The sequence below is a fragment of the Atta cephalotes genome (genome assembly GCF_000143395.1).
Source record: "Atta cephalotes unplaced genomic scaffold scaffold00038, whole genome shotgun sequence".
NCBI classification, from domain to species: domain Eukaryota; kingdom Metazoa; phylum Arthropoda; class Insecta; order Hymenoptera; family Formicidae; genus Atta; species Atta cephalotes.
The window spans coordinates 29,755-41,763 of record NW_012130102.1 but is presented as its reverse complement, the minus strand read 5'-3'; the positions used below and the strand labels follow the sequence as shown (position 1 = coordinate 41,763).

General features: G+C 33.0%; 3 protein-coding genes across 3 annotated transcripts in view; all 3 read right to left on the bottom strand.

Annotated features, from left to right (window-relative positions):
• Positions 1–251, bottom strand: part of LOC105621922 (pre-mRNA-splicing factor ISY1 homolog) — a 7,161-nt gene extending 6,910 nt beyond the window's left edge. Inside the window, exon 1 of the mRNA XM_012203360.1 lies at positions 225–251. Within this exon, the coding sequence (XP_012058750.1) occupies positions 225–251 (27 nt within the window). The remainder of the gene's footprint in view (positions 1–224) is intronic.
• Positions 252–2,579: 2,328 nt separating this feature from the next.
• Positions 2,580–7,710, bottom strand: LOC105621857 (zinc finger protein 595-like). Its single transcript, XM_012203296.1, has 7 exons — positions 7,450–7,710; positions 6,928–7,030; positions 6,529–6,854; positions 5,388–5,753; positions 4,932–5,286; positions 3,995–4,428; positions 2,580–3,143 (listed from the first exon to the last, which is right to left on the bottom strand). The coding sequence occupies exons 1-7, from the start codon at positions 7,708–7,710 to the stop codon at positions 2,580–2,582; spliced, it is 2,409 nt and encodes an 802-aa protein (XP_012058686.1).
• Positions 7,711–9,709: 1,999 nt separating this feature from the next.
• Positions 9,710–11,610, bottom strand: LOC105621854 (thioredoxin domain-containing protein 15). The gene is made up of 4 exons (XM_012203293.1): positions 11,556–11,610; positions 10,929–11,146; positions 10,607–10,833; positions 9,710–10,064 (listed from the first exon to the last, which is right to left on the bottom strand). The coding sequence occupies exons 1-4, from the start codon at positions 11,608–11,610 to the stop codon at positions 9,710–9,712; spliced, it is 855 nt and encodes a 284-aa protein (XP_012058683.1).
• Between the last annotated feature and the right edge of the window lie 399 nt (positions 11,611–12,009).

Below are 12,009 nucleotides of genomic sequence, written 5' to 3'. Positions count from 1 at the left end.
AAAAAAAAAGTTTCAAACAAAAGTTAGAGTTCTAAATGATTTAGTGATCTGATCAGTCTGATTTTGGATGGTATCATCAATGTCACTTTGAATTTTTTAAATGGAACCCTCTATTTTTCATTGCATATTCTTGTAACACCTCGAGAGCTTTCTAAAACACTATAATAAAATAATAAAATAATTTTTCATGAAGTACTTTTCGAGTTATAAGGCTTGAAAGTTACAGTACCACTGGCATTAACATTATACATGGTATCCTATCGACGACTAAAATGTCGTTGAGATTCTTGAATGTTATTCAGAATAATGTCCTGGATAATATTTGTTAAGATCAAGGTTACTGGAGATTGTTTCTTTTATTTTCATTTTTACATAAAAATGAATTTTCAGTGCAAAAATGAAAATAAGAAAAATAATCACCAATGATCTTGATCTTAACAAATTAAAAAAATGTATTATTAGGTATTTTAAAACAGGATCTACTGGATTAAATTATAAAAGAAAAATTAATCACTTTATATTGATAGAAGTCTACATAAAGTGAGATATTATGTGAAAATATATGCAAGTAATATCGAGATCTTCTGTTCTTTTTTCTGTTAAAGTTATTTTCTGTTTTCTAAATATAGAAACAATTTAATGATAAAGAAGTGACAACTCGATTAACAAATTTTTTAAGTAAAAATTTAATTTTGTCATAAAATATTTTCCAAACAACAACAGCATGTAACAACCAGAGTAACATTAAGAAATCCAAATCATTAAGATTCAAACAATTGTATTAAATTTAAAATAATTTCAGATTAATTCTCGTCTAAACAAAATTCCAATTGCGTGTGCATAGAATTTAAAATCTCTTTCGAATAACTTTAATATATATTAATGTAACTAATTATATGCCTGTACACAATGATTTGTAATTACATTACATTGCATTGTGTACATTGTTAATAAATTAAATAACCGTGAAATTAAAACTAGAACAAGTTTGTTTGTTGCGATATGTATACATCACGTATGAAAGTCCATTTCTTGCTATTAAGAAATTTCAAATAAATTAAAAACGCGTACTTAACCCTAGCTTTACACACTTATTTTTTGCACGCGTGATATACACACACTGGGGTCCTTAGGACCCCATATTTGTAAAATACTTCTGTAAAAATATATATTTCAATTTTTTTTTCAATCCATGAAGAATTGATTAAGGAACAAGCCCAATAATGTGTAAAAGTCAATAGAATTAAAAAACTTCGAGATATATAGGTTCAAAGAAAAAGAAAAATTTAGAAATGCAAAAAAAAATCTTAATTTAGAAAGTTACGCTGAAGGATCCCATTGTGTGCAGCTAGGATTAAAACTTAGGCTCTATTCAAATTTAATTAACTGCAATAGGTTCCATCAATGAGTAATTCGTGAGCTTCATAAATTTCGATAGCTCTAATCGAACGTAAGCAAGATGCAGAGATATGCAATTTTTAATTAATTATACAAGGTGACAAAAAAGTTCGGCCACGAAGTTTTGTATTGTAAGTTATTATTAAGTTATAAAAATACAAACTTTGGAGTATTGTATCTTATTAAATATCAAAAATAATAATTAATATCAAGATAACTTCTTTATTTTTTATACAAACACTTCGAGAAGGCATCATATTACGCATCTTTTTTTGAATAAATTCTCCCGAGCAGCCAATAAAGTAATCTTCAATTCATCAACCGAAATCTTTTGATGCAAAATCTTTTTGATATTTAATAACACACTTCAAAGTTTGCATTTTTTAATACGTTCCTACTTAAACAATAAGTTATTCGTTATTATATTGACATTAAAATGACATTAAAATGCTTTTATAATGCTATTTTGACGCCGAAAAGAAAATAGCCGCAAAGTTTTATATGTTTATTAAATTATTACTTGGATAACACATAAATTTTTGTGGTCATTTTTTTGCCATCCTGTATTACAAAATGTATTTGAAAGCTCGTTAATTCAGCAGTACAAGAATCGAGCTAACACATTCTTGTAATGAATACTACAGAAAAAATAATTCATTACAATCGATAATCATTTAATTAATATATCCCTTCTTTTTTAAAAATTAATTAAATACCCATATCCAATTAATTGGCAATATTCTTGCGTGTAATCATGTCTAATTGAATCGGAGATAGTGCAACATTTATATTTGTAGATTAAAGTTGCTTCTAGTGATCTTCCGACTCACAAATTAAGCTCACGAATTCGTGATGAAAACGACGAACAGACAAGAAATACGAATGAATAAACTTTATCAACGAGTCAACAACACTTACATACAATTAGATTCCAATCGATCGCGATTGGGTTTTGGTAAAAAAAAAATCCGCTCTGCCTTCACGCAACGGACTCGCGGAACGTGTACGCATAAACGTACAGAGACTTTTGCATGAAGGTTTTAACACGGCGACCGTTCGTGAAAATAAAAACGAATCCTTCAGTCTCTACGAACGGTCTACGTAGGCTTACGGCAAGCTTATGACGAGCTTACGGAACGCGCTACAATTCTGCGACTAGAATCAAATTGCAATAATTGACTTCAGTCGGTGTCATCCACGCCGGAGGGGCGCGCGATGACGGGAAGCGGAGTCGGCGGTGGCGGCGTTGGGGCCGCGAACTCTTCCTCCTCGATCTCCTCCTCGCCGAGGAGGAAGTTCTCGTGCACCTCCTCCTCTCGCGCTGGCTCCGGTAGCGCCAGCACGTCTTGGCCGTGCTGCTTCAGGTGGTCCTTGAGGGCGAACGCCCGACCGTACGATGCGCCGCATACATAGCAGCTAAATTTAAGATTGTTGTCTTTTTTATGAGTCTGGATGTGCGCGCGGACGGCATAGAGCGATGCAAACGGCCGCGAGCACTCGGTGCATCGGAATGGCTTCGTGTGGCTGTTCTTGTGACCGGCTAGCTGCACTCGCGTTTTGAACGTCTTTGGACAGTATGGACATGTGTAGGCACGCTCCTCGCCGTGCGTCAGCAGGTGATGATTGTATACGGAGGATGCCTTAAAGCGCTTTCCACAATGCTGACAAGCGTAGGGCCTCACGCCTGTATGCGTGCGCATGTGAAGGGTCAGGCAGTAGGACACACGAAAGGTCTTGCCACAAACCTTAGTTTAACAAGAATAAAAATTGCAACTGTAATTAAAAATAAATGAGGAAGACGAGATTCATTTTAAACTACAGCATTTTTTTACATAAAAAATTCTAGTTTAAGTCAAAGATTGTGATTATACATAGATCTAATCAGATTTGGAAGATTCAACTTCTTTTTCAAAAATTATGATAATTAAAAATTATATAACAAAAAGTTATATAACAAAATTAAAAATTTTTCCCAAAAGATAATTTAAAAAAAACAAGATAAATAAAAAAATTTTTATTCAAATTACAAAATTATATCGTTAAATATAATTACCTACTGATCTTATAATATTAACTATTTTATATGAATACAACATTCATTTCTATACGGAAAGTACAAATCTACTTTCAGTCATTTTTTGCAGAGATTCCCTGGTGAAAATTGTTCTTATAATTTTTAATTTTAAATTAATACGAATTGGAACATTTTTTAGAAATATTCAGAAATATTCGGAAAGTTTATATCTTCTCTCAGAATTTTTCATACATGTGAATTTATTTTTCATATATCTGAAATATTTTTCCTTATCCCATAATTTTTAAAAAATATTTAAAAATTTTTCAAATTTTATAACATTTCAGAAATTATTATACTTACAAAAAATCTTAGAAATCTTATTTCATAATTAACACATATGGCAAATTTTGAGAAAAGATGTAGATTTTCTGAGAAATGTTTCAATTTGTATAAAAAAACTGAGAGAAAATTATAAAATTATGTAGAAATTCTGAAAAATTATATGAAAAATTCTGAGAAAAATTTTAACCTGACATTCTTCTTAACAAGATCTAATTTCACGATTGTCCACGATTTTACCTCACAAGCATGCGGCTTCTCCCCAGTGTGAATTCGTTCGTGCTTGACTTTCTCATGTGGTCTGGTGAATCTGCGACCGCAATGCTGGCACTGATAGGGTTTCTGACTGTCGCCAGGATCTGCCGTTGTCACCGTCGTCGTCGCTGTCGTTACCGATGTAGTTGATGTCACGGCAATCGTTGACGCCATCGTCGTCGTCGACGTCACTGTTGACATCATCGCTGACGTCGTTGCCAATGTTGTTGCCTCCACGACAGATGAAAGTAAACTTTGCGGAGTGGGCGACCGCGAGGGTGTCTGCTCGACGTGCACCGCCGCGTGCATTGCTAGACTTTCCGCGGAATCGAACTTCCGGTTGCAAACGGTGCACGTCACTGAGTCACCTGTATGCAGCGCCATGTGCGCTTCTTTGTACGACTCGGAGAGCGTTTTGCCTATAAAGCATTATTAATATATTGAGAAAACGAAAATAAAAACGCTTGATGTTGTCTGTTATATAAAATCGTATTGCCCAATTATTTTCATATCATTAGAAATAAAATCTCTTATATGATTTGAGAGATCATTAAATACTTTCATACTTTCGTATATCCACTCACAAAAAAATTATAGTATTAATGGTAATAGTAATTAGTGTCTTATTGTGTTTTAAAGTTTTTTTCTGCTGTTTAAAACAGTAGATATCCAAGTATTGATTTCTTTTGATTTATCCTACATTTATATACTTATGGCTCAATAAACAATTTAACGATACACTGTCATACTATTCTTTTTAGCTGATCTTCTTGCAGGGATTTTCTTTCTCTTCTATTCTTTTTTTTATGTCGGAGAGAAAGAGAGAAAAAATAAATTATGCAAGAAGCTCATTTAAAAAAATCTATAATATAAAAATCAAATTATTTAATTTGAAGAACGAAACGAGAAACAGATTTATTACCGCATTCGGGGCAAGTGAAAGTTGCGTTAGGAGTGCCCTCGGGTGCATCGACATGTCTGGCTCTCACTGGCGCGTGCATCCTCGAATGCAGCCGTAGGCTTTTGTGGGAGCAAAATTCGGTACCGCACGTAGTACAGACAAACGTCTTCTGGTTCGAATCGGCTTCGCCATCGTGCACCTTCGCGTGGAGTTGCAAAGCCCTGGGTGTCGCGAAGCTCTGGTCGCAGTGTTCGCAACGATTATTGCCACCGAGACAGGCGTGCACGCGAAAGTTACCCAACTTGGAGAACTGCTGCAGGCACTGATTGCACTTGTACATTCGCACCGATGCGGTCGCCAGGCGTTTGTCTCGTACCTGTGATATCACATGTGTGTTAGGGAAACGTTAATTCTCATGTGACAAATACGTATCGCGCGAGATTTTTCTTCCAGTGAGAAGCGCGCCTTAAATCACACCTTGACACCCTCCACGTTCGAAAAGAATTTCTCGATCATCGGAGCCTTCACCGATTGCGGCGTCGTGACCTGAACCGGAGTACGGTCCCAGAATCTCTCAATTTGCACCACTTTTCTGGTGTAGAGCCTACCCTCACTGTCCACACATTCTTCCGTGCGCAGTGTGTTCATCGTTTGTCGCTGCCGTGGATTCACCACATTCTCCGAGTTTTCAGATACCACCGGACTTGTCGTCGCAAGATCGTTCATTTGTTCCGCCATCTCCAGCAAAACCTCCTGGCCATCGTGGAATTGCTTGATGTGATCCAAGACGGAGTTGAAGCTCATTTCGCAACTGGTGCAACTGTATACAGCGTCAGATTCAAACTGCGACAGAATCAAACCGAAAATTACATTGTTGTAAAAAATTAAATTACTGTGGAAGATTATTGTAAAGAATTAATTTAGAAAGACGATTTTGTGATTACGTAAACCACTAAATAAGGTAAAAGTCCCAATAATCGATTGTTATTGAGTAATTATAAAATATATCTGCGATGATTGAGACATTTATCAATAACAGCAAGAAAATGGCATATTTTATTTTATATAAAAATAAGTATATAATAAAACAAATACTTTAATTGCAAATTATTGTAAAAAAAATTATTTATTTCAAGTGCTTACAAAGTACTTTTGATACACCATAGCTCAGAAACTATGAGAGAAGAGATATACTATCTACAGATACACTATCTAAAGATATACTATCTATTATTAAACCTTGTGTGAGAACATTTTTCTTGTTCACATTATATTTGAAACCTAATTCATTTCATTGAGGTCTAATTTTCCAATTAATATAGTCCTTTTACTTAAGCATCCTTTTTCATATTTATTTAGAGTATTCCAAAAGTAAGTTTGCCCCTATGCAAAGATTTATCATTATTTTTGGAACATTTTATATATGTTAATATTTTTCAATCACCGACAAAACAAATTTTCATGTATATTATATTCCTTTTATAATGCCACTAAGTATTAATCAATAATACAGAATTGATCACATATCTTCTCATTAGTTCAGTCATTAGAACATTCATCCTACATACATTAAGGTATAAATATAATCCTCCAAAGTATAATTCGGTTTACGATATACCTCGCACAGCTCTCGCTTGACACGCAAAAGATCAACCTCGTCGATCTCCGTTGCCTCATTTATACGATCCACATCGATCAGGGTAGCGGTCTCAGTCCCATCCAGGAGTTCGGAGTTATCTGGTAACACAGCGATTATGTTCTTCTCCATCAACGCCTTGCGGTCTGGATTTGATATGGGAATAGCCACCAATCCTTGTGATGATTGCAGTCTTCTTTGCGCTCCACCAACGTCACCGATGAGTCCTTCGGACATCTTGAAATCCAGAGAATTTTGATCTGGTTGCGTTTCTTCCGTGTCCATCTTTTCTACGACTTTAATCTCTCCTGATGTTTTTCATTAAAAACGATAGATTAAACGCACAAAAAACTCCTACGCAACAAAAGCAATATTACAAACCATTCTCGTCCATTTGTATTGTTTGTGGGTCACTCATTATGACTACTCCGTTGTTGGCCATGGTTGCCAGGAAGCCTCGATTGAGCTGTTGTCCCTTGACATCCTAAAATTAATAATTACAATTGAAAAATATTCTCGATAAAAATAACCAAAATGGACAATAATAACCAATAATTGAAACATAATTTTTGTATATAAACTACTATTACTTTAAATAATATGAAATAAATATATTATTTCAAGACTATAAGAATTCCATCCAAGATTTGTTTCACAAATTATGTTTCATTAGATTTTCATGAACTCCATCTTAAACAGTATTCAAATTAACATTAAATAAATAATTATTTCAAGACTCCTAAGAATTTTACTCACGGTTTGTTTCACAATTATTGTTTCGTTAGACTTTTATAAATTCCATCTAAGTAATATATAAAATAAAATGAGATAAATGTATTAGAGAAACTCGAATCTATTTTCGACAATCCCATAATAAAAATTTATGTTCTCCCTTTTCCATACCAATAACAGATCCATTTTGATTTCAGGCTCCTTTCCACCTTTTCTGAGCTTGTCCGTAAGAATCTCGGGCTTCATCCTATACCTTAAATCGTGCTCGCACATGTCCAGGTGCTGAATGAGCGCCGTCACAGAGTCGGAACGCTGCGAACAGCCCGGACAATAGAGATTGTCTGTCATGCTTAGCAAGTGGTATTTAAGGGACTGAGTATTATTGAAGGTCTCTCCGCAACACATGGGACAGATGAGGTTCAGCGTGCCCATAATTAAGCCGTCCACCGTCGTACTCCACCAGATTCGGACGATCGGACGCAGCTTCCGTGTGTGCCGTGGAATCTCGTAAATCTACAATCCGGCCGGGTGATTTAACCTAACGCGGAACGTCGATGAGAGGTGTTTGCAGAAACGTATCTGCGGCAATATCATTTCGTCTGCCGAATATCCGGCGAAATTGTGCACACGTCGAACCAGGCCGTCCTCTCCTTCCCCCTCGCAGTGGTCCTCCACAACCTGGTCACCGCGATAACAAATCCATTAGAGACGAACTTCAGCGCAAACAAATGCCGCACACAACAATCGTGGAGCAGAAATCGGCCATTTACACATTAACGTCGATCTGTCGCGCCCTCTAGATGTTGACAGCCGGCTAAAGCATGCCCTATGTATAATAGAAAAAATATTAGATCCATATGTGTGAGTAAAATATTAAATAAAAACAAAATAAACATTAAAATTAGAAAAAAAAATTTTAATCTAATATTTACATATTAATTTTTAATTTTCTAAAAATTTAAATATTTATTTAGTATTTTTTCTTTAATATATTTAAATACATATTAAAACATTAATTTTTCATCAGGATTTTAAGTAAATTTTAAACGAAATTAAATATTGAGTTGAAATGAGCCAAAATTTTCAACATTTTTTTAACTATAAAAATATGATAATAAAATAAAATGCCTAAGCCCTCGCAAATGTGCGTAAATGATACATTCATAACGCGATAGATATTTAAGTATATATACATAATTCAATCAATTGGGATGTTGCTACCAAAACGAAATTAAAGTAAATGCGAATTATATTGGGAAAAAAGTCTTTTTACAAATTGATAAGGCTTAGTAATCTATATATTCTATCTTTACAAAATTTACAATTCCACCAGAGATTTCAAGCTTTAAAATTTTTTTCTTAAATTTAAATTTTGATCATTTTTAACTAAGAAGATATTGATGGGGAAAGATCACCAACTTAATTATGAAGAGACTGTTTCCCTAATCCAATATTATTCTCCTATTTTATTTTATCTCAATATGAAAATGTAATATAACATTATATTATGAGCTAATTGTTTACCTTGGTAAAATAAAAAAAAAGTACAACAATGAATTAATTAGCACCGCAAACTCGTGCGGACACTTACGAATAAGAATGCAAAAGTAATAAAAATAAATAACTTACGTCAGCAAAAGTTGCAAAGTGGAATGAGAATTATTTGAGAGTATATACCAGTATATATAAAAAGCCGCCAATCCAAATGTTTCTGTACATCTGCTCGTGTCTATAAGTTCTGCATTCCGATGATTTTTTTGCACGGTGAAACATCAATGAAGTATTAACTTTCACATAATAAATACAAATTTTAATAGATCAATTGTTGTCAAGTCTGTCTTAAATAAGGTAAAAGCTTACACAATTTTAGAATCTATACAAATATTTTTCAATAATAATAATAGAATTAAGTAATCTGCAATTTTAAAAGAAACGAATTTCCTGGCAGATACTTGACGCTTGACGAATCAAGTAATTGCATCTTTACACTTTTATTTTGAAAATTAAACAATTAAATGTGAGAGATTACTCTTCCACATGATTGTATTAATTTTGCTTTCGAGTAATTATTATAACTTACAATTAAATAACTTTTTAGTAGTAAACCAAACTAGCTAAACCAAAATTTAGCTGTATAATAAAATTTAATCATTTGATATATAAATTACTTTAAACTATTCTTTAATTTTTAAAGGATTCCTTTTACTAGTATTTTTTTACATACTTATTTATTTTTCTCCTTCTATTTACATATTTATAAAACCTCGATAAATAAATAATTCGATGATTAATCGTACGATTTAATATGTTTTTTCTAATCGACATCTTCTTCTTCTTTTTTTTCTTCTGTAACCTGATTTTCAAAAGATGGCTCAGTAATCATGCAGAGATATAACTTTTTTGAACTTCAATGGGCCAAAAGTCTTCTCAATCAATCGACGTGTTCATGTTCCGCATTACTTTCGAGCCATGTGTTCTGAATAAGTTCAACAAATTGTTGCCACCATCTGCTGCGCGATGTAAAGTACAATACGCAAGCAACTATAAAGATCCACGATAACACCAGGCAGTAGTCCATTTCGTTAGAAGGCGTGCTCGAAACAGGCCCCGTAAAATCCGCCGATGTAACATATAATGAGCCATTCGGTTGCAGATTTGTTAAATGGGATACGAACTTAGCAAACGATTCCAGGGTGTAAATCGTATCGTTGAATTTGGCGACAGGCTTGCCATTGTGGACCAGCATCAATGTTGGCACTCCGACTATTCCATACTGAGCATTGAAACTGAAAGCGATATATTTTTTTAAATCATACTATCAATTTCGAAGAAATTGGAAGAAATTGGGAGAAGAAATCAGGAGAAGAAACAGAGAATTTGATTTTCTTTCCGCGCTTCCTAATTTTGAAAATCAAATCTAGTTAGTCAAATTTATAAAAAACGAATTTTATCGAATGCTTGTTAGAAATTTTATCAAATGCTTGTTAAAAAGGTACTAATTTAATTTGAGTGAATTTTATTATAATTGATAATGTTAACAAATTGGTAGAAAATATATAAGAAAATCTGTTGTGAATAAATTGTCGACAAATCATATTTACAAAGTTTTTTTCCAACGATCTGACTAGTTAACAAATTAAGGATCAATATTTACTTAGTTTTTGAGGAAAATTTGCTCTTAATCAGCAATTACGTCAATCAGCGAAATACAAGATTAATGTAGTTCGCTGAAATTTTTTTCGGCTAACTTGCTAATAATTTGCAAGCAAAATAATATTTTGCTGATTGTAAAAATGTACTTTTTCATTTCCTAATTTTGTACGCTCACCTTTGGTGTTTTATAGCATCAATTGCCACGGCTTTAATATGAGGAAATGAACGAGGTATAGCATTAAAATGTGGTGCAGCTTGACTGCTGAATACACACCACCTGGCATAAAATAACACAAGAACGCATGTCCCTGGTAATTGTTTACCATCTTTGTCATTTCTAGAGCGATTTGATGGACCAGGCTCCAACATTAACAGCTCCATAAGTCTTGTTGCATTGACAATCTGTAAGAAAAACAGATGTATAAGAAAGATAGCTCATTAGCATGATTTTGTTTGTTCCACATATTGTGCTATTTTATTTATAAAATTTGCAGAACCTCAACAGGGCCGTAGATCTTCTCTGATGAGCAATTAACTTTGGTAGTATTAGTTGAGACAGTATCGGTGATATTTACTGTGACATCAGTATTTATTTCTACAGACTCATTCTTTTCGTTTGTATGAATCTCATTACTTTCTTCTTGATTGAAGGCATCCTCAGATACGATTTGTGTTGCAAGTTCTTCCGCAATTTCTTCACTGCTTACGACACTAACTAAAAGTTATAGATAATATACTTGGTATTAATCCAAAAAATAGTTTAAAGCTGATAAAAATGTTCAAGCAAATATCACTATTTATCTTACAGCAGAGATTAATACATTCAAATTTGAGTTTGACAATTGTTTATGTATCCTCTAAATTTTTTGGAGTAAAATTTCATTCTAAAAAATAAAAATTGAGCCAATCTTGAAAAAGAGTGGTTTAATTTTCAATCTTTAAAAGTAAGATTTATTCTAAGTTTTAAAGAATAATTAATAGTTAATAATAGGAATATTCCTTTCATATAAAGAATGCATGATAAAAGAGAATTAAACAAAAAATTTTAATTAATTTTAATAAATCAAATATAAGTTCTTAAAATTCTAAATTAATTTTGTTTTTACTAATAAATTATTTCTTACCTAAGATTAGAGTAGGTATAATGAACCCTATAAAGTTTATTCTTAATAAGTTCATCTTTTACATTTGGCATTAAACTACTTGTGTTGCAATTAAATTGATAAACCAGTCTCGTAAAATCTGTAGATATAACAGAACATACAACAATCTGTTTAGTTGTTTGTTAGATGTCTTGATATTATACAAAATGGATCAATTTCACCTTCAACAAAAATTAGAAAGTTAAAATTTCTTTTATTAAATTTTCATCCTATGGGACATATTCTTTCCATGATTTTATACAACTTTGCTTACAATGTTGTGATTTTGCTTTTCTATCACAGCAAATTATTCCATTCTTTTCGTTTAATCTAAATGAATTTACAGGATCCTTGGAAAAGTTTTTCTTTAGCACTTTCACCAGGCGACTGTTTCACGAAGTTAAACAACAGCATTTAATTTATTCATTGTTATTAA